Source organism: Notamacropus eugenii, chromosome 3 (assembly GCF_028372415.1).
Source record: "Notamacropus eugenii isolate mMacEug1 chromosome 3, mMacEug1.pri_v2, whole genome shotgun sequence".
In the NCBI taxonomy this organism is placed as follows: Eukaryota; Metazoa; Chordata; class Mammalia; order Diprotodontia; family Macropodidae; genus Notamacropus; species Notamacropus eugenii.
In genome coordinates, this window is record NC_092874.1 from 309185730 (window position 1) to 309208338 (window position 22609).

Below are 22609 nucleotides of genomic sequence, written 5' to 3' on the forward strand. Positions count from 1 at the left end.
GTTTAATTTCCTCATCTGTGAAGTGAGCTGGAGAAGGAAACGGCAGACCCCTCCAGTATCTTTGCCTGCAAAGGGTCCCTGGAGATAGAGCTCAATTTCAGTCAGAGGCTCGTAGATCATAGCTAGAGGTCAGGAGTCCAATAGTCCCATTTTACAGATGGGGAAATTGAGACAGGTAAGGGAGGCAACTACAAGGTCAATCCAGTAGTAAGTGGCAGATCCCAGTCTTCAGATGCCACACCCAGTGGGCTTTTGGTACCATATAGAAAAGCAAACCTCCAGTACCATGTGAAGCCCAGGATGGTTTTGGGCTCTTGCTTGGAATGCTCCCATCTATCACGTCTAAGCTCTGGAGGAAGGGCTCAGACTCATCAGGCTATCTGGGGATCTCTGCACACTTTCCAAATTCCTGTTCCTGGTGACTCAGGGGTTCCTGCCCTGGAGCAGAGATGAGGGAGTCACAAAGACCTCCTTGTGTCAGAGCCCCTGGATGGGCTCCAACTCTCATCCTTGCTCCCAGCTCTGGCCTAGCTCTGGTCAGGGCTAGTGGAAATGGACCATCCAGGAGAGATTCCTGAGAGTGAGTCACTGAGCTCCTGAGGACTGAGGAGATAGTGCCCCCCTTCCTCTGAGGCCTCTGGACCTGCCAACAAGCAGAGACAGGGTGGCCAGCCTGGGGCTATCCCTAGCTCTCCCTCCCTGGTGCTCTGAAGCAAGGAGGCACCTGATCCTACTCTCCTTACCTAGCAGGAATACCTGTTAGTCAGGAGCAGGCCATTGACCTCCTACCCAAGGTGAAGGTTTTCAGGGCCTGAGTCTCAAGGGCCTGAGGGAGGGGGGAACAGAGGTCTGGGCTTCCTGGCTGAAGGCCTGGGGTGTGCATGATCAGGCTCTGCTGCTGCTATGTACTATCTGTGTGACCTTGGTGAAGTAACTGCCTCAGTTTCCTCATTTGTAAAATGAGGGGGTTGGGCTAAGGTGATTCCTAAGGTCCTTCAAAGCAGAACTAACACATGGAAGGATTTCTTGCCTCAAAAAGAGGGAATTCTTGCTCTAGTTTGAGTTGGGTTAAAACCCCTGGGCTCCCTTGTCTGAGACTCGAGGCTTCTGTGAACCTGCCCCATAGTACCCCGGAAGGAGAGAATGGAGCAGGAGATGGGAGGTCTCTGCCAGGGAAGGTGCCCTCTGGTGGACAGAGGTCTGGGCACCCTCATTGCCCATCTTGGCAGGGGGGGGGGGGGGGAGGAGCTGGAGTTGGCCTCTTCTTGCTCCCTCAAGTCATTTATTTCCACTCTGGGGAGATGATTGACCCCGGCTCCCCAGCGACCTTAAAAATGCACTAACATTGGGAAATCGTCATGGCTTTTGTCTTTCTCCTTCTCCTCATCCTCCTCCATCTCTCCATCCTCACTTTGTGCTCTTCTGCTCTTCTCCTTTCCCCGACATTGGTCAAGGATGTACTAAAAGGTCTTTTATTCCCAGGTACTTGAGGGGGAAGTCTTACGACTAGCTCACAGTGTCCCCATTCATAAGAGATGATTGGATCCATCGGGAGGCATCATTAAGCACCTGCTGTGTGCCGGGCCTCATGCTCTTGCTTGGCATTGGACACCTAGGGACAAAAGAGGTCAGGGTCTCCCTGGAGGATCGTGCATATCAGTCCAGAGAACATTTGCCTTTATTTCAACCTGGAAAGAAAATCCTACTCTGATGTCACCTACTGCTGCCAGAAGTGATTGCTCCTTCATTCTTTCTTATTTTCCCAGCCTCTTGCCTTCCTGCCCTCAGGCCCCTACGCCTCCTTTGTATTGCTGCTCCTGAGGTGGTTTCATGGGAGAAGGACATGGGCTAGCCCTGGAACTGGACAGCAGCCAGGCAGTCCAGCTGCTACCTTGAGAAGCTTGGAGTGATCCAATAGCCAGAGAGGAAGGGATTCTCTGTTGTGGCTGGATCTGCTGTGTCGGGAGGAGGCAGTGTGAAGTTACAGGAGGTGCCTGCCTGCTCCTGAGTGAGAAGGTGTGGGTTCCCATCCAAGGGCTCTGCTTATTCTCTGGGAGTCCCTTCCCCTCTCTGGGCCTCAGTCTCCTCCTCTGTAAAACAAGGGGGTTACACCAGCTGGCCTCTAGGCTTCTTTCCTCTGCTCCAAACCTCTTATCCCATGACCTGGGAGCTTAGGAATCTGCCCTGAACCTGGGAAGAGGCAATATAAAGCAGCAGGTGGGACTCAGTTCCTACCGTAAGGGGCAAACATGGGGGCGAAGGAAGAGGAGGGCTTGGCAAAAACTCTTTTTCAGTGTTCTCCGGAGTCATGAATGCACAAGCCATGGGCAACTGACACCTAGCCAGCGCTGAGCACCAGAGCCAGTGCACAAAGAACCATCCAAGTCAATGCTGCACGTAGAGAAGCACAAATCTACCTCCACTTCTCTGTGAGGAAACCTCAATTCCCTGAGCAGAGGCTCTGGGTTCCCAGCAGCCCCCAGATGTCTTTCCTTCCTGGGAAGTTGCCAAAGGCACCAAGAGGGGGAAAATTCACTGGTGGACATGCAAACAAGGAATATAAAAGGCAAGACTTGAACCCAGAGCCTCCTTACACCCAGAACTGTGCTCTCCTACCCCATGCTGCCCCACCAGAAAGGTGACTTGTTTTACAATCCAAATGCACGCTGTTGTGGAGAGAGCACTGGACTGGGGGCCAAAGAGATGCTTAACCTGCAGAGCAGTCACCTTGGGTAAGTCACTGCTTCTCTGAACCTCTGTAAAACACAATTCATTAATACTCCTAGTATGACCTGCCTGCCAGGGTCATTTCAAGGACCCAATAAGACGCTAACTATATGTTAAGGAGAGCAGTGACTTCTCTGAAACATCTGCCTGCCCCTCTGTGGTGTTCTACCCCTGGCCTGGGTGACCTCACACAACACACACACACACACACACACACAATAGAGATAGAATATAGAGAAGACAGAGAAGGCCAGAGGGGGGGAAGGACCCTTAGGGGTCATCTGTTTTCCAAAACGGATAATAATCACAGACAGAGAGAATATAGTGTGTCCGAGCTAGGATTCAGATCCTGGTCCCATAGTACAGTCCAAGGCTCTCTTCATCCATTTGATTCTCAGAGCCCAGTGCCCAGTTGCCTGGCATGGGTAAACTTGGGCAGTGTGGGCAGATACTTCCTAGCAACCTGTTCTTTCAGAGTCTCCATCCTGTTGGGTTGGAATCCTTGAGAAGAAACAGTCCAAGTAAGATTCAACAGAAAGCTTTAATTATACAGACTGCAAACCAACACACATTGTGTTGTGTCCATCTGAAGAAAACAAAAACACAGAAAAGACTGGAAACCTCATTCCATTTCCAGAGAGGGAAGGATGGCTTTGTCCACAGCCTGGTGAGAGTGGGAGGAGTGCTGGATTTGCAGTCCCAGGACCCTAGGATTCAGAGCCAGAAATGATCTGGGAGCTGTCTTCTCCAAATGTCTTCCCTTATGATTGTGATGGTGGTAATGAAGAAAGCGATGGTAATGACTGGCCTTGATATAGCACTCTAAGATTGCCAAGTGCTTTAGTCCTTAATAACGATGCTGTGCGGTAAACACTTTGGGGACTATGGCCCTCATTTCACGGAAACTGAGGCCTGGGGGGAGAATGCTTGCAAGTAGAAGAGCTAGACTTAGCCTCACACCCAGTATCTCTAAAATACTTCTGGCTTCCTCTCCGAGGCCATGGACTTACATCAAGCTCTGTTATTTACTGTCTGAGAGATCTCTAGTCTGTCGCTTTGGTTTCCCTGTCTCTTTTCTCTGTAAAAGGGGAGAGGGGTGGATTTGTTAATCTCTCTGGTACTTTCTGGCTCTGAGATTCTGGAAAGACAGCTTCAGCTTTTTCCATGAAAAGAGGGCTGCTTTCAGGCTGATTCTGGTCCCCTTTCTGGGCCTTAGTTTTTCTAATGGCCTAGAAGATCCCGAGGAGGTCTGGCCATGTCTGAGTTTCAGCTCTCTCCAGCTTTAAGCCCCACGGCAGCCGGCACTTAGGAAGAATGAAAGAAAGAGCTTTTCAAATGTCATTTTCTTGGAAAAGGAAAGAAAAGCATCGAGCATGTCTTACAGCTGAGAGTTGGCTTTGGTTCTTGCTGAACATGAAGTAAAATCCCCAGGATAGGCAGCTCTCACACCCCCTCAGCACATCCCAAGCTCCCCTCCCCACGCAGGGAGGCTCCCAAGCTTTCCAACCAATCATGGCTTCCTAGGGAAGATGAGGCGCAATTCCTGAAGCCCTCTCTACCCCAACCTCCACCCCAGGCCAGCTCTGCCTCCTGGTAGCCCAGTTCCTGTCAGGTCCCCGGGAAGCCTTTTCCAAACTCCCAATCCCAAAGCCTTCCCTCGGTCAAGCATCTCTGATCCGTGGTCTATATCTTGTTTGCACACAATCACCTGCACGTGCTCTCTAGGCTGTGACGTCCCTGAGGGCAAGGATTGTCTTTTACCTTTCTTGGTATCCCCAGCACTCAACACAAAGCCTGGCACATAGAAGGCCCTTGATAACTGATTATTAACTGGGTCAGCGAGCCATTGAGTGGGCCAAGTGCCCAGCCATTGGCTCCCTGTATTCAAAGTTTAGGCAGGTTTGTTTTTTCTTCCATCTGGCAAAAAACAATTCATCTTGGAGAGGAGGCTGCTCAGGGAGATAAATGTTTAACAGGTTCCATCAAGGGCCCCTTTGATCCCAGGGACCACTGAGGCCAGGCAGGACACTGGCCATTAGGTGGGAACACAACTTTGTCAGCCTCATCAGGAAGGAGGAGGGGGATGGGAGAGGGAAAAGAGGGAGGAAAAAGAAAGGGGAGAGGAGGAAAAAGAGGAGGAAGGGAAAGAGAAAGGGAGGGGGAAGAAGGAGAAGCAGATGGAGGTGGGAGAGCAGTGAAGAAAGTGGGAGGAGAGAAAGTAGAGAGGAGAAAGTGAAGGGGAGAAAAGAGAAAGGGAAGGAGGAAGGGGGAAAGTGGAGGAAGAGGACTGGGAGAAGAGGATGGCAGAGAAGGCCTGACTTACCCATCTCTGCCTCCAAAAGTGACAGAGGGTCCAAGGTCTCCGGGTCCCCAGCACTCCAAAGGGCAGCTCCGGGGGATGGACAACCGAGCTAGGCAGCCGACGTCGCAGTTCTACCCTAACCTGCCCTCGCCTCTCTTTGGCCTGGGCTCCTCAATGCGTTCCTCCGCACCTTTGTCTTCGACTCCAGAGAAGGGAGAAAGGAGGTCGGCAGGTTGCATGGGGCACCCACTCCCAGCCCGGAGGCTTCGCTTCTCTGGCAGTAGAGAAGGGCCGCAGGCTCAGTTAACCTCTGGCCCCCAGATCCGCCCCACAAGTTGCCCGGGCGCTAGGGACTTCGCTTCAGGATGGAGCGGAGTGCCTGTCTTGCTCCGCTGGATAAGGCTTCCCCCAGTCCATTACTCGACTCTTCCACATGGGGGCAGTGTGGTGCAGGCTTTGGGTGCCAACGGCGCTTCCAGGTCTAACTTGCTTTTCAAGTTTCTTCTTATGGTAACTCTGGTTGTTGTCAGGCCCTTCCACTTGTAACATTGTGGCTTCTTAGGTCCTTCCCACTTGTAATTCTCTGTTCTAAGGATTCTGCCAGATGTGTCCGCTCTGTCCCACACTCTGGCCTCTTTCTTCCAGACCGTGGGATTGCGTTGAATCTATCAGGGAAACCGAACCCCTTCCCGTCTCCCTTGAATTTCCCGCTGAGCTGAGTGTCTCAGGAGCTTGGAGACCCTTGACTGGGGTCCTGACTCCAGCCATCAGTAAATGCTCTTCCTGCGAGGCTCCAGCTCGCCCCTCGCTCCCTGTTTCGCCGCTGCCCCTTCACTCCCCAGCCTATCAGGGGTCCTTTGCACTGACCACAGAGAGCTCTTCCGCCTAGTCCCCCAGCGGCTGACCGGTCCCTTTCTCCCATCTCCTCCCACCCGGGCCTGGCCTGCCCGGACCCTGCCTCTTCAGGTTGCGGGGTACTGCAGCAGGGGACGGGGTGGATGAGGGGGAAGGAGGGAGGAAGGCTCTCCACCCCTTCCCTCCACGGCTGGGGCCGCTTTTAGAGACCTCAGGTTTCCATAGCGATTTGAACAACCCGCACCTCTCAATCACTCTCCCCCGGGGCCGGCTCTAGGAACAATACTTCGGGGGCCGAGGGCAGGGAGCGGGGAGGAGCCGAGGGCGGGGTGGAGGTGGGGAGGGGGTTGTACCAGACTGGGTGGGAGGGGAGAGGAAGGGGGTTGTTGCAGAGAGGCCGAGGAAGCCGCCGGGGGCCCGGGAGAGCCAGTCACTGAGCCACCCACTCAGTCCCCGGAGAGAAGAACGCCAGGGTCCCAGCTAGTGCCACAGGAGGCCTGGGCTGAGTCCGGGCTGGCCGAGTGGGGCCCGGGGAGGTCTGGCCTGCCGGCCTGGGTCCGCCTCGCCCCGCCCCTCCCCGCCCCGTCCTACCCCGCCCCGCTCCACTCCGGGCCCCGAGGGTTTGGTTGACCGGGCTTCCCACGCTAGCTGGCTTGATCGCTTGTCTGCTTGCTCGCCGGGGCTGGGCCATGTGAGCCTGAGAGCCAGAGCCCAAGAGGGAGCCCTGGGCCCAGAGACACCCAGAATCCGAAAGCTTGGTGCGGCCGCTCCCCGGGTCCCGCGCTGGCCTCCTCGCCCCCCGCTGCCTCCCTTGCAGCGGCGTTGTTCCCTGCCCTCCCTGGCTGGGCAGCTCCGGCAGGCACTTTCTCTTCTTCTCCCCCCTCCCCCGGCCTGGAACAGGATCCGGCGCCCACTTCGCGGCCCCTGCCGCCGCTGTTTCGCCTTCCCGGGGGAGGCACCCAGAAGCCATCTTGGAAGCAACTTGGAGGCAAGTTTTGGTTGGCGTGGCAGGAGCAGCGGGGCCGAGAAGAGACTGCTGCCCGCGCCTGAGCCCCGGCGGGCTGGGAGCGGAGCCTGGGGTCCCCGCCTCCCCGCGCCGCCGGGGCCGGCTGCATGAGGAGCCTGGCGGGCGGCCGCGGCGGGTGCATGGATTGGGGCTCGCGGCTATGGCGCCGCGGCCTCAGCCGCCGGGGCCCGAGATGCCGCTGCGCTCCCTCCTCCTGCTCGGAGGCAGCGCCTTGCTCGTCCTGGTCCTGCTGCCCGAGACCTCCGCGGAGCTGCCCGCGCACCCCACCGCAGCCGCCACCCGTGGCCCCTGGCTGAGGGACGCGGCTCTGGGCCCTGCCTGGAGATACGCGCTGAACTGGGAGCGCACGGCCCCGGGACTGCGGCAGCTGTTGAGACTGACCTCCGATGGGCGGCTGCGGCTGGGCCAGGGGGGGCGAAGGCTGTGGTTGCCAGGTCAGAGGTGGCCAGCCCGGGTCTGTGAGCTGCCCCTGCACGTGGACCTCGCGTCCCGCCGCTCCCCGACGGTGCTGACTGTGGCCCTGGCAGTGGCTGTGCGGGGCTCGGGCTGCTCCCGCAGTCAGCGTCCGAAGGGCTCTGTCCCCACAGCCACAGGGGAACCCGAGCGCATCCCGGATCTGGTGGCCCGCACAGTCTTGGGAGCCAGCCGGGGCGCCGCTTCTCCCTCGTCTACTCCTCTGTGCTTCCCGGACCCTGAGGGAGGAGAGCGAGGCTCTGCGGAGTTGCGGGCAGCCCTGGAGGCCCTGACCAGCTTCCCCGACTGCAGGTGCGTCCAAAGCTTCAGCACAGACGGGGAGGATGGCAGCAGCGGAGGCTGTAGCAGCTGCCGCGACTTCCCCCTCCAGCCAATCTGCCTGGAGCCCGGGGTCATGGCCCGCCTGCGCCTGGTGTGTGCTCCCAGGTCAGGCCCAGGCTCAGGCCCATGGCGGCGCCTGTTCCTTCTAAGGGGCCCCGAGCTCCTGCTGGAGCTGACTCTGGAGGCGTCCGGGACACTTCCTGCGGGGGCCAGGAGGGCCAGGAGAGGAGCGACCAGAGGCACCAGCCCTCAGTTCCAGCTTCCCAGCTACCAGGTGTCTGTGCCTGAGAACGAGCCAGCCGGCACTCCCGTGATCGAACTGCGGGCCCAGGACCCAGACGAGGGCGAGGCCGGCCATCTGACCTACCAGATGGAGGCACTGTTTGATGAGCGCTCCAATGGATACTTCCACATAGAGCCAGACACTGGGGCAGTTACCACTAGCCGGCCCCTGGACCGAGAGACCAAAGACACGCATGTCTTGAAAGTGACAGCAGTGGATCATGGATCTCCGCAGCGTTCAGGGGCCACCTACCTCACAGTGACTGTGAGTGACACCAATGATCATAGTCCTGTCTTTGAGCAGGTCGAGTACAGGGAGACTGTCCGGGAGAACCTGGAGGTAGGTTATGAGGTGTTGACCATCCGGGCCACCGATGGTGATGCCCCATCCAACGCCAACATGCGTTACAGACTACTGGAGGGTGCCGATGGGGCCTTTGAGATCGATCCCCGCTCTGGGGTGGTCAGGACTCGCTCTGTGGTAGACCGAGAGGAAGTGGCCGAGTACCACCTTTTGGTGGAGGCCAATGACCAGGGCCGCAATCCTGGTCCCCGGAGTGCCACCGCCACTGTTCGCATCCTAGTGGAGGATGAGAATGACAACTACCCACAATTCAGTGAGAAGCGCTATGTGGTCCAGGTGCCAGAAGATGTGGCTGTCAACACCGCTATCCTTCGAGTCCAGGCCACCGACCAGGACCAGGGCCAGAATGCAGCCTTACACTACAGCATAGTCAGCGGCAACCTGAAGGGTCAGTTCTACCTGCATGCCCTGAGCGGGGGCTTGGATGTCATCAACCCCCTGGACTACGAGGCCATCCGGGAGTACACCCTGCGCATCAAGGCCCAGGACGGGGGTCGGCCTCCCCTCATCAATTCCTCGGGCCTGGTGAACGTCCAGGTGCTGGACGTCAATGATAACGCTCCCATCTTCGTGAGCAGCCCCTTCCAGGCCGCGGTGCTGGAGAACGTGCCTCTGGGCCACTCTGTTTTGCACATCCAGGCTGTGGATGCGGACTCCGGGGAGAATGCCCGCCTGCACTATCGCCTGGTGGATGTGGCCACTGGGGCAGGCACCATAGCCGATGACGACCCTTCGGCCTGGAATGACTTCCCCTTTCAGATCCACAACAGCTCTGGCTGGATCACGGTATGTGCGGAGCTGGACCGCGAGGAGGTGGAGCATTACCGCTTTGGGGTGGAAGCTGTGGATCACGGCTCCCCCGTTATGAGCTCCTCAGCCAGTGTGGCCATCACGGTCCTGGACGTGAATGACAATGACCCAGTGTTTACCCAGCCAATCTATGAGCTGCGCCTGAACGAGGATGCAGCTGTGGGCAGTAGCGTCCTGACCCTGAGGGCCCGGGACCGGGATGCCAACAGCGTCATCACCTACCAGCTGACCAGTGGCAATACTAGGAACCGCTTTGCCCTGAGCAGTCAGAGTGGTGGGGGGCTCATCACCCTGGCCCTGCCACTGGATTATAAACAGGAGAGGCAGTACGTCCTGGGAGTCACAGCCTCTGACGGCACTCGCTCCCACACGGCTCAGGTCTTCATCAATGTCACCGATGCCAACACCCATCGGCCTGTGTTTCAGAGCTCCCACTACACGGTGAGCGTCCGCGAGGACAAGCCTGTGGGTACATCCATCGCCACCATCAGTGCCACAGATGAGGACACAGGAGAGAACGCCCGCATCACCTACATCCTGGAGGACCCAGTGCCCCAGTTCCGCATTCATCCAGACACTGGCACCATCATCACTCTGATGGAACTGGACTATGAGGATCAGGCAGCCTACACCCTGGCCATCACTGCCAGAGACAATGGCATCCCCCAGAAATCTGACACGACCTCCCTGGAGATCCTCATCCTGGACGCCAATGACAATGCGCCTCACTTCCTGAGAGACCTCTACCAGGGCTCTGTCTTTGAGGACGCCCCTCCCTCTACCAGTGTCCTGCAGGTGTCCGCCACAGACAGAGACTCGGGTCCCAACGGCCGCCTCCTGTACACCTTCCAGGGAGGCGAGGATGGTGATGGCGACTTCTATATTGAGCCCACCTCTGGGGTGATACGCACCCAGCGCCGACTTGACCGAGAGAATGTGGCTGTGTACAATCTACGGGCCCTGGCTGTGGACAGAGGCAGCCCGGCCCCGCTCAGCGCCTCCGTGGAGATCCAGGTGACCGTTCTGGACATTAACGACAACCCGCCAGTGTTTGATCAGGATGAGTTGGAGCTGTTTGTGGAGGAGAACAGCCCGGTGGGTTCAGTGGTGGCGAGGATCCGGGCCACCGACCCCGACGAGGGCTCTAATGCCCAAATCATGTACCAGATCGTGGAGGGCAATGTGCCTGAGGTGTTTCAGCTGGACCTGCTGAGTGGAGACCTGAGGGCCCTGGTGGAGCTGGACTTTGAGCGCCGGCGGGAGTATATGCTGGTGGTGCAGGCCACCTCGGCCCCGCTGGTCAGTAGAGCTACAGTGTACATCCGCCTGGTGGACCAAAACGACAATCCACCGGTGCTCCCAGACTTCCAGGTGCTCTTCAACAACTATGTGACCAACAAGTCCAACAGCTTTCCCACGGGAGTGATTGGCCGCATCCCAGCCCATGACCCTGACCTCTCCGACAGCCTCAACTACACCTTCCTGCAAGGCAATGAGCTGAACCTTCTCCTGCTCAATCCAGACACCGGGGAGCTTCAGCTCAGCCGAGATTTGGACAACAACCGACCCCTGGAGGCACTCATGGAGGTGTCTGTGTCAGGTAAGAATTGGGGCCAACCGGGGGTGGGAGGCAGAGGCAGGGCTCCTGCCTGTGGAGATGGGCAGTGACCTGCCAGGTCTGTTTAGATAATAGCTGCTGAGGTCTGGGCCAGCCGCTTCAGACTCTGCTGAGTGCTCCCTGGGATGGAGGCTGTGGTGACACCAGCTGCTGCCAGCCTTCAGAGGAAGGTCGGGCCAGCCTAGAGTGTGGGGAGGTGGTCCTGACTCTGGAGGCTGCAGACTCGACTGGGTCTCCCAGCTCCCATTATTACCAGTTCTGTCGGCCTTGGCCAGTCATCTGAACCTTTGTGGATTCTGGGTCAGAGGGTCCTAATGTGAGCTGCTCTTGCTAATGAGAAATACCGAAGGGTGGGCATTCACTGTCACTCAGCTCAGCATGTTTCTCCAGGGCCCTTGCTGCTCATTCTGCAGTATGTGTGTGACCTTGGCTGAGTCATATGATCTTCAGGGGAGGCTGGACTTGGGAGCTCCCTTTTGGCATCGATAAACCAACCCTTGTTAATTATAAATACTTCAAAACCAAAACTGATCAACATCATGATGGCTTTTAAAAAGCATAACTTGGATTTCTTTAGAATTTGAGTCCATTGACCCCCTCTGTAACAGGTGCTGTGCAAAGCTGGTGATGATTCTCACTTTTAGATAAAGAAACCAAGGCTTGATGTGGTCTCAGGAGTCAGAATCAGAACCCAAGCCTCGTTTCCTGCCTTGTGTTTGGAGATCCTTAGTTGAGAGACACATGGCCAGGTGTGTCCTCAGAGATCACAGGTCTCCTTTCCACAGCCAGGTGCCAATTGGTGAAAGATGCAGTGTCATGGAAGGGAGGGGTGAGTCTGGAGCTCGTCTCTCTCAAGTCTAATTTGGAGTGAGCTGCCCAGCTCCACACTGACTCCCAATCCATCAGTCCATCAGCAAGCATTTATTAAGCACCTGATGTTTGTCAGACACTGTGCTAGCCCCTGCAGATGCAAAGACAAAACCAGCAGTACTGATCTCTGAGGAACTTACTGTCTCCCTTGTAACTGTGTGGCCTTCTCTGAGCCTCAGTTTTCCCATCTGTACAATGGGAAGATAATCCTGGCTGGTGGGAGGCAGCTCTTATGGAAAGAGTGAATCTGGGTGTGAATGGGAATGATTATCATTGGAAGAACTTGGTCAAGGATACCACACACAGAACATTTCTCAGCCATTAATTATCTCATTTGATGAGTTAGGGCAAAGAATGTCATTATGCCCTTTCTGCAGATGGGGAAATTGAGACTTAGAGTGGTAAAATAACTTCCTGTGAGTCCCTTAGCTAATGAATGTTTGGGTAGGACTAGAACCCAGTTCCTCAGTCTTCCAGGCTAGGTTTCACCTTTCCCTAACATCAGTGCATTCTGAGGGAGAAGGGAAACCCCTGGTGATTGCAAGTGCTTGAGAGGATCAGTTGGGAGAAGCCTGGAGGGCCTAGAAAGGGAAAGGCGAAGGGTGTGGAGCTGAGATCAGATCCTCCCTTTGCTACATATTGACTGGGTGGCTATGGGCCAGACTTTGCTCCACTTTCCAAGACTCACTTGGCTTCCAGTTGGGTAAAATGAAGGATTGGACTAGTTGTGTTAGTTCATCTCTAACCCCTTAGTTCCAGCAGACAGAGCCTGGAGAGCCTCCAGTAGTTCCTGGAGGGCCCCAGGGAAGATCAGGCAGGAAAAATGAAGGAGGGTGGTGCTAGGCCCTGGCTTTGGGTCCCAAGGAATGACCTCAGCTGGCTGTCACTGAGGCCAGAAGCTGCTGTCCCCTAGCTGAGATGGAGAACACAGAATGGCAGAGCTGGGAAGCTTAGAACATATAAGATTGGATGTCAGAGCTGGGAGGGAGCTTAGAACAGGGGATGTCGGAATTGGGAGGGGGCTTATAAGAGGGGATGTCAAAACAGAATCAGGGTCACTAGAACAGAAATGTGAGGTGATGATGGTTTGGTAAAATAGGTCAACTTTATTTTTAAATTAAATTTAAATTAAGTTTACTTTTATTTTTAGTTCTAAATTCCCTGAGAAGGCAAGAAAGTCCAAACCCAGTACAGAGATGTAGTCATGCAGCATCTGTATTGGCCATAATAAGTCGACTTTTGAGGAAGAGAAGTATAACAGGGGGTTAGAGCTGAAAAGGCTTTGATTTTACAGATGAGAAAACTGAGGCCAGCTGAGTGACTGGCTCAGCTCTGATGCCCAAACTGGCCCAGAGGGAATTCTGCTCTCCTTTATGTCTATCTCCAGGGACAAAGTCAATCCCCCAGGAAGCAGAGAATTAATTGCGCTAATTAGCGCCTTCCTTGTTCTGTTCAGTTTGTTTACACCTCTGGCTGGCCTTCTTTATATAGTAACTGGGGAGTCGGAGGATTTCGTTACTCACTCGCAGGCGTCATGCTGCAGGCTGGGGAGGCAGTCCCTTGAGGTGGGCTTGGCCAGGCCAGTCACCCATCCTAGGATCGAGCACAATCACGTGACCAATGGGGAGGCCCCCAGAGGCCTTCAAGGTTCCCAAACTTATTGGCCTCAGGACACCTTTGCACTCTTGAAAATGATCAAAGACTCTCCAAAGTTATGTGGATTATATCTATTGATACGTACTAGAAAGTATAACAGCATTATTATGAAAGTAGATTTGACTTGCAGGACCCCCTGAAAGGGTCTCAGAGGCTTCCTGGGGTCCCTGGACCCCGCTTTGAGAGCTGTTGGTAATTCAGTGCTTCTTCCCATTTTACAGATGAGGTAAGTCAGAACCGGAGTCACCGGGCTAGTGACAGTCAGAACTAGACTCTGGATTTCCTACCGGGGTGGGTCCCCACTTACAGAAATCTTGAGTGGAGAGGATATTGCTTTCGTTGGCAATGTTTTGGGTGGAAATCTGACCAGATGGCTTGGGGTCCCCTTCGATTTCATATCTAAAGGTCTGTGTTCCCACGACACCAATCAGATTGTGCTTAATGAAGGCCTGAGGGGTTTTCCAATATGGAACTGAAGATAGCCCCCAAGTCCACCTTCTGGTCAGTGGCTTCTATCAAAGTGTGGTTTGTGCCTTGAGTCAGAGAGATCTGAACCCCCCCCATCCCCCAGCCCCATCCTAGCAGAGTGACCTTGGTTACCTCCTTTCCTCTCCAACTCTCAGTTTGTTCATTTGTAAGATGAGGAAGGTGACTCTCTTTAGTTCACAGGGCTCCTGTGCAGTTTAATGAAGGGAATGCATACTTTACACCACATAGTATAGATGGGTCAGCTCTGATTATCAGGGTGTTCCCAGAGCCTTTTGTCTGCCTCCCACCTTTGGGATGGAGAAGGGACCTCAGGGGATCTCAGAGGATCTCAAAGCTTAGGTTCTTTGTCCAAAGTGAAAACCACACTGTCTAGGAAAGTCTAGCACTTGTAATGACTGTATCTAAGTATTGGGTGTTTAGTTACAAAGGACTTTCTGCACGATCTCTCCCTGTATGTTCCCAAGAGAGGGAGTGGAAGGCTCATTGTCCATATTTTAGAGTCCAGGACACCACAGCCCAGAAAGCAGAAGTGATTTGCCTGGGGTCACCCAGTTAAGAATCATCAGAACTGGGATTCCTGATGCCAAGGCCAGGCCTCTGGCTGCTCAGCCTTGTGCCCTGCTTCATACTCTCAAATCGTGACTCTTGGATGAGTGGACTGGACATTTTCAGCCAGTCAGGACCTCAGGGCCCACCTAGTACTCAATTTTACAGATGACGAAACTGAAGGCCAGTGAACCTTCCTGGGGTCCCACAGTTAGGAAAAAGCTGAGCTAGGCCCTGAAGCCCAGGTCTGCAAGGCCGTGATCCCTTCTCTCTGGCTGGATGACATTTTGTAGTGGAAGGGTATGACGGATGCACCTTGACTTGGAGTCAATGGGCCATCCTAGGTGACCTCCGAGCTCCTGCCTCAACAGGTCTGTGAAAGATGCCAGACTTGCCCTTTCCCTTGGGGACCAGGTCCTGACCACTGCCTTGATACTGCTGTTCATTTTTGATTTTAAAGTCTGCTGGATGTCTTTTGTATTGTACATCGAATTTATTTCCTGACAGATCGTTGCTCCTCCGTACCCCATGAACTCTCCCTTGTAACAGAGAAAAGGAGTGAAGCAGAATCCACGGAGGACCCGTGGGTTTGACTTTATATGTAGCATTCTGCATCTGTGCACCCCTTCTTTTCACAAGAAGAGGGAGGGGTGTTTCTTTGTCTGTTTCTCAAGACCAAGATTGGCTGTTCAGGTTCATCAGAGCATTTTCCTCGGCTTTTTCAGACTAAAAGGAGGGGGTGTGGCTGATGGGCTTTTGCTGCCCTGAACTAAAGGAGAGCGGACCACCCCCTGGTGTGAAAGGCCACTTTGTTCTGAAAGGGCCTTCCCTATTGTTTCCAGTTTTCCATGTAGAGCCAATATTCCTCAGCTTCAGGAGGCCATGGGTATTTGCCCTGAGAACGCAGGAGCAGGTTGGGAAATGTGAGTCTGGAAACCAGTTGAGGAAAGCTTGTTAGCGACAGATTGGGCTTGTTCCCAGCCTGGCCATGGCCGTGGCCCTGGCAGGCAGGGAGCCTTGGCAGCAGGGGCAGGCTGCTGGTGGTTTGCTTCATGGTGGCCCCCAGCAGAGGAAGCTTCCATCCCTGCCAGCCATGCAGATTCGGACAGAGGTAGATGCAATCACACAGGCAGAGCGCATGGAAAAAATCCATACATCTCTTGTTGGAAATGGCTCCTGGGGATTTTTAAAAATTTCTTATTCATCCTTGGCCCATAACTGGAGTCCAAAGGTTCACAGGAAAAGCATTAAGTAGCAAATGTCTACTGGAAAAACCCAGTGCAACCAAACAGCACGTAGTATAAGAACTTCAGATTTGGAGTCAGGCGTCAGGTACAAATACTACTTCTGATGCTTGAATGAATGAGTGAGTGAATAAAGCATTTATTAGTTTTATTCCCCAAGTGCCAAGCCCTGGGACAGTAAGAGAGTCCCTGCCTCCAAAGAGCCCCCACACTAATGGGTAACAACACTTGGAAGGTTTAAGCTTCGATCAGATGGAAAGGTCCCATGGTCCTTAGGGAGTAGCAGCAAATCCTCAAAGGTCATTTCCACTGATGGAAGTGGATCCATTTCTGATGTTGAATCCTTGCACAGGGCTGAGGACTTTGGTCATAAGAACTATCATGTGGCCTTTGGGAATTTGTGTAGCTTCCCTGAGCCTCAGTTTCCCTATCTGTAAAATGAAGGGGTTGTACTCAATGACCTCTAAGGTCCAGCTCGAAGTCTATGCTAATTGAGTTGGACTTTACCTTGTGGACTTTTTATGAGAGCCACAAAAAGATGAGAGGGAGGATATTTAACCCTAGAGAACAATGCAGGCAAAAAGCATGGCATCAGAGGGCACAAGGAGGGCAGGGGAGAAAACTGTTCATTTGGTTTGGGCTTAGGCTGGCAGGGATTGGGGGCCTTGGAAGGCTGGGAAGAAGAGCATGAATTATCTTGCTGGCAAAATGAAAAAGAGGGGGTAGGGGGACAAGGTGGCTTTCCCAGGGCTGAGAACTTAGGAAGGATGTGTGAATGCAGAGGCAGAAGCAATGCTGAGCTTCTGTGCTGGTTCAGAAACTGCTTGAGGGTCCACACCGATTGGAGAAATAGCATTGACCTGGTGAGAAGCAAGAGGCAGAATCAGGGGCTGAGGAGGGAGAAGGGATTGATGGATGAGGAAAATAAAGGAGTGGCAGGGAGTAGATGTGGGGGGCAGGAGGGCTCACAAGCCATGTAGTCAGTGTTTAACAAGCAGCTTTCTGGGGAGGGAGGGGGAAATGTACTCAGGACACTCTTCTAGGTCTAATCTCAATCATTTTTCTAAGTCTAGGCAATCCACAAAACAGTAAATCAAGCCCTGACTTGTAACATGTGCCCATTTCTGAGGTTTGAATATTCATACCAAAAATTTAATAACCAGCTCTCAAGCCAGGCTCCACCACACAGCCTTAGGCTTGTGTGTTAATTATAGAACCCCATGAGCAGACACATCTGCAAGGCTTCCTCTTAGCTTCTAGCCTTGATTTCTTCTTCCCCAAAATATAGGTATTGGGCTCCAGGACCTCTGAGGAGCCCCCATCTCTGATCTCTAATGAATCCCAAATCTGTGACTAGATGGGATTGGGGGTGTGGGGAGTGAAGGAGAGAGAAGGAGCATCAAGAGATGACTCTGGGGTTTCATACTTGGCTGGAGAGGGGGATCCCACTGGCAGATCCTCTTGACCAGGTGTGTGTGTGTAAAGGAGGCTCAGTCAGGCAGATGGGTTCACACAGTTGACACAGTGACCACAGTAGGATCTGAACAAGGTGTCGGGGGCTGGGCAGGGATGGGAGAATTGGAATGAATGGAACCTGGGAATGGGCAAGAGAGGGAGGGGAGCTCGAATCCCCTTGGAAGGAGGTTTTCCAAAGCAGGACAGCTGGTATCCTGCATCTGAAGCTGGCAGATGGAAGTGATAAGAACTGACATTCTAGATTGATTTAAGATGTGCAACACTCTCCCTCATATATATACATATTTATAAATAGATAGACATAGGTAGATAGAGCTATCTATATCTTGGGCTGAGAACTCAAGAAGGCTTGAGGTCATATCTCAAGATAGATATAGATAGATATGCATATCTGTATAGATATACATATCTCAAGATAGATATAGATAGATATGTATATCTGTATAGATATCTATATATGTATATTTACTCTCTCTCTCTCTACACACTTGCCCACCCACCCCGACATAGCCTTCAAGCTTCAAAACAGTTCAGTGAGGAAGGTACTAAAAGTGTCATTATTCCCATTTTACAGAAAGGAAAACTGAGGCTTAGTGACTTGCCCAGGGTGATGCAGGTTTGTAACAGGTCACAAATGTGACCGATTAGAAATCTCAGAACATCTTAGTACTATGCTCTTGAACAACGACTCCAAGGGATGTGGGATCACTGAGTGGAGGTCCCTGGATCGCCAGTCATAAGTCTCTGTCTAGCTCATTACAGCCTCCTGCTCCCCCTCTCCCTTTCTGGTACTGCCCGCCCCCAAGCTTTCCCCTTTCTATACCCTTACCCTAACTTAGACATCCTCATAGTTGCTTTGTGGGTACTGTTGGCAAAGTTTCTGCTGCTCTGGAGCATCAGGAAAAAAATGCTGATTTGTGTTCTGATCAAAATCGTTTGGAGAACACTACTCTAGAGAAGGAAACTTTGTTTTCCTGTCTGGTTCATTTTAAAATCCCTTCTGTGGGACAGGTCTGTGTTTGGTTCTGGAGATACAAAAGTGAAAAGCCCATTTTCCTTCCCGGCGTCCCAACTTCACTGGGGCATCAGGAGGAGGGGCTAGAGGGCATTTACTCCTGCGCCATCCTCAGGGTCAGGAACATGGTAGGTCCTCAGGAAGTGCCAAGCTCTTTCCCCCAAACAGTGGAAATTTAATCAACTTTTAATTATTCAGTTAAAAACATGTTATTGTAAATGGAAGGAATACCAGGCCTAGTGGAAAACAATCCAACCTGGGGGAAGAAAGAGCCAATTTTATCATCACTGATTGTGCCAGAACAGATTAAATAGGTGTTGACATGTTCCCAGCGGCAGTGGGGGCTGCCAGGAAGGGGGTGGGGTGGGGGGGGTTGGGGAAGGGAATTGGATTCCTGACTTTTCTCTCTGACTTTGCTGGTTCAGCCCTGGGATAGCTGCTGTGAGCCCAGGTGCTTCTGCCAGCTATCTCTGGCTATCTAATCTAAATAGCGCGTGGTTTGGTTCTATAGGGTATGGCTCACTCCAATCAAATTATTTACTATGTTAGCATTGGGAGATAAAGCCCTGGGGAAAGGCCTGGCTGCTGCTTTTGCCACACCTGCTTTCCTTTGGCCACCTTTTCTTTTTAATACTATTTTTATTTTTTCTAATTTCATGAAAAGACAAATTTTAACATTCATTTGAAAATTTTGAATTCCAAATTTTCTCCCTCACCTCCCTCTTCCCTAAGACAGTAAGCAACTTGATATAGGTTATACATGTGCAATCATGTAAAACATATTTTCATATTAGTCATGGTGTGAAAGAAGAAACAGACCAACGGAAAAAAGCATGAAAAAAATAAAGTGAAAAAAGCATGCTTTGATTTGTCTTGAGTCCATCAGTTCTTTCTCTGGATGTGAATAGCAGTTTTCCTTGTGAGACCTTTGGAATTGTCTTGGATCATTATGTTGCTGAGAATAGCCAAGTCCTTCATAGTTGATCACGGTACAATGTTGCTGTTACTGTATACGACATTCTCTTGATTCGCTCACTTCACTCTGCATCCGTTCATGGAAATCCAGGTTTTTCTGAAATCATTCTGCTCATCATTTCTTATAGCACAGTAGCATGCCATCACAATCATATACCACAACTTGTTCAGCCATTCCCCAATGGATGGGCATCCCCTCAGTTTCCAGTTCTTTGCTACCACAAAAAGAACTGCTGGAAATATTTTGGCACATGTAGTTCCTCTCCCCCCTATTTACAATGTCTTTGGAATACAGACGTGGTAGTGATATTGCTGATTCAAAGGGTAGCAAGCATCATTTTCATCATTTTGCGACTTAAGTCCTCTGACTTGAGAGCTCTAAGCCATTGTTCCATGGAGGCAGTGGGTAGCCCTGGGCATTTCTCAGGTGATCTTGCTATGTTTATGAGCTATGTAATTCTGGGCTAGCCACCTACTCTGTCTTATGCTCAGCTCCCTCCTCTATAAAATGAAGGGCTAGAGAAGGTGGTCTCCTGGGTTCCTTCCAAGTCTCCATTCTATTATCCAGTTTATAAGAGTAAAAAGACTTCTTTCCCATGCAGTGCTTCTGGGGTGCAAGAGCCCAGTGGAGAAAGGCCTGAAGTAGGTGCTGGAGAATTAGGGTGGTAGATCCTGTGAAAGGAGAGAAAGGGAAAAATGCAAGAGATTCCACAGAAGTGGAATGCACAGGTTTTGTCATTTCAGGGAGAGAGAAAGTATGAGAATTGAGGATGTCTTGGAGTCTCTGAACTTCAGTTATGGGATTGGTAATGGTGCCTTCCACCGAAGCTGAGATGTTCAGAAGAAGAGAGGAGAAAGCTAATGAGTTCTGGGGCATGTCGCCTTTGAGAAATCTAGATAACATGCCAGTAGGCAGTTGGAGTTGTGAGACTAGACCTCAGGAAAGAGGCTGGTCTAGAGATCTGGGAATCATTGGCAGAGAGGGGGAGTTGGTGAAGTCACTAAGACAGAGTGCAGAGAGAAAAGAGAAGAAGGCTCAGGTCCGAGCCTTCGGGGACACTCCCAGTTAGTAGGTCCCCTGTGGAATCAGTAAAAGGGAATGAGAAGAAGCAGTCAGAAGGGCAGGAGGAGAGGGTGATGTCATGAAACCCTAGAGAGGAGGGATATCCAAGAAAAAAGGTGATCGAGAGAGACAAAGGCTGCAGAGAGGTCAGGGATGACGTTGGATTTGGCGAGTGAGAGATCTCTGGTGTCTCTAGCGACTCTGGCAATAGCAGAAGGCTGAGGAGTGAGTTCAGGAAAGGTAGTGGAAGGAGAGGTGTTGCCAGATTTTTCCAGGAGTGTAGGTGAGAATGGAAGGAGAGAGAGAGGATGAGAGCTGGGAGTGACAGAATGACAGGGCGAACATTTGGAGGGTTGGAGGAGACTGGGGTACGATCAGCAGCAGCAGAGACAAATCCCAAGAGAGACAGAGCCAGAGAGACAGAGAGAGGGAATTACAAAGAAGAGATGAGTTGGGAGAAATGAATGGAGAAGGCAAAAAGGGATGCGATTAGGTGAAGGGCACCAGGAAGTTTTTAATTACATTTCTTATTGTATGTGGGGTCAGAAGCATCGTTCCCTTTTTTTGTGGTTGTTTGGAAAGGCTCATTTTGTTGCCTTTGATTCTCTGGTATCGGCTGTGTTGGTTTAGGAGAATGTCTTAGAAAAGGAAGATATGATGCATGAACAGCAATGCCTGGAACCAGGAATCTCCAAGTGTAAGGGCCAGATGAGACCAACTACAGGGTGTGTAGAGTGGCCATCCTTGGAGGAAGGTGGACCTGGGTTCAAGCCTCGGCTTGAGCACATCCTTGATGGATGGTGTTCCAGGAAATGCTTGGAGATTGGAAGAAGGGATTTCCCACCCTGATCATATCCTTAGGTCTTACTGCAAGAACGAAATGGGCTAATTAAGAAATATGGTTCTAGCACTTGCTCAGCTATTTGCTCTATGACCCTGAATCTGTCACAATTTCTCTGGGCCTCCATTCCCTCATCTGTAAAAGAAAGAGCTGAACTAAGGTCCCAAACACCTCCAGAGTGGTAATAAAATAAAACTGGGTTCTAAGCAATCAGTAATTTGGAGTTGGGGGTATAATCCAAAATATTTGTGTATTAACCTGGTGATAGGTTGCTTTGGGACAGATTTCTCAAAGTTCTGGAATAGACTCATCACCCCACAGCATACAGTAAGTGCTTAATCAATGTTGATTTGAATGCTGCCCCGAACTTCCATTTCTCTGGGCTTTCAAGATCACAAAGCACCCCGCACTCCACCTCCCACAACAACAACAGCAGCTGCAACAATAACAACAATCCTTTGAGGTAGTGGGTTCGAATGCTGCTACCCCCACTTTGTAGATGAGGAAACCCAATTTCAGAGAGGAGAAGGGGCTTGCCCAAAGTCACAGCTAGTAGGTGGTAGAATCAGGATTTCAGAGTCATAGGACAGGATGGATTTTTAGTTTCTCTTCATTTTACTGGTGAGGAAACGACCCCAGAGACATTAACTAGGTTCACCAAAGCTGCATGAGTACCAGCAGAACCGGTTAGTCTTCTGATGAGCCTTTCTAGCCATGGCTTGTTATTCCAATTAGTCTGTTAATCATAACGATGACAATAACTAGTTATTGGGAGGCTGTCCCTGATGTGGAGTTAGTGAACTTGTGTTCAAATTCTGGGCATCCTCTGTGGACCTTAATTTTTTTTCCTGTAGAAAATGACCTTGGACTTAGGTCCCTAAGAGTCTTCCAGGTTCTCAAATCCTATCACAGAATCATGGGATTTCTGAGCTAGAGCTGTTGAGTCCAATCTATCCATACCTAGTTAAGAATTCCCTCCAAAATATCACTGACCCTAACAAGATATACCCAGGAGTTAAAGAAACACACTACAAAGTACTCATTTACAGAAATAAATAAGGATAAGCAATTGGAAGGATATTCATTGCTCATGGTTGGGCTGTCCCAACAAAATAAACATGACAGAAGTCCCTAAATTAAGTAGTCTGAGGGAAAGCTTCTGTGTTGTTTAGGAGTGGGAAAATGTTTCCTCCTTAAATCCTATAATTTAGGGACATTGAAAGGCAAAAGGGATTCTAAAGGCTCTTTAGTCCAAACCCTAGGTTTAAAGAGGAGGAAATGGAGGCCTAGAAAGGTTAGTTAACTCTTGAAGGTTCACTTTATGTTCAACAAAACACTAACAATTCATTTAGAGGAGCAAAAGGTCTAGAATCTCAAGGCCAGTCATGGAGGGAAAAAGCAGGAATGATGAAGTCAGGGTCTAGCCGATCATAAGCCACGTTATAAACAGCAATCATTGCTGATAGTATTGTGTCTATATGTGGTCATAGTTCTCTTTTCCAAAATGGACCGGGGTCACTTTCTGAGCTAGAACCATCAAGGCAGAAGGAAGCTTTCGAGACCACACTGGGAGCAGTTGGCTTATCTGCTCTGCCCTTTCCCACACTGTTCTGTTGTCCAGAGTAAGGAGGCAGCTCCTGGACCTCAGGGGACC

At 51.8% G+C, this 22609-nt stretch overlaps 1 protein-coding gene and 1 long non-coding RNA gene across 3 annotated transcripts in view; one reads left to right on the plus strand and one right to left on the minus strand.

Annotated features, from left to right (window-relative positions):
- Window positions 1–3249: 3249 nt before the first annotated feature.
- Window positions 3250–5415, minus strand: LOC140496591 (uncharacterized). Its single transcript, XR_011964320.1, has 2 exons — window positions 5051–5415; window positions 3250–4031 (listed from the first exon to the last, which is right to left on the minus strand). It is a non-coding gene; the product is annotated as an uncharacterized lncRNA (long non-coding RNA).
- A 1176-nt stretch (window positions 5416–6591) lies between these two features.
- CELSR1 (cadherin EGF LAG seven-pass G-type receptor 1) overlaps window positions 6592–22609 on the plus strand; it is a 152729-nt gene continuing 136711 nt past the window's right edge. Inside the window, exon 1 of one of the 2 annotated variants that reach the window (XM_072596574.1) lies at window positions 6592–10762. In XM_072596574.1, the coding sequence (XP_072452675.1) occupies window positions 7051–10762 (3712 nt within the window). In that variant the 5' untranslated portion in view covers window positions 6592–7050. The remainder of the gene's footprint in view (window positions 10763–22609) is intronic. The other variant, XM_072596575.1, reaches the window with a different exon arrangement.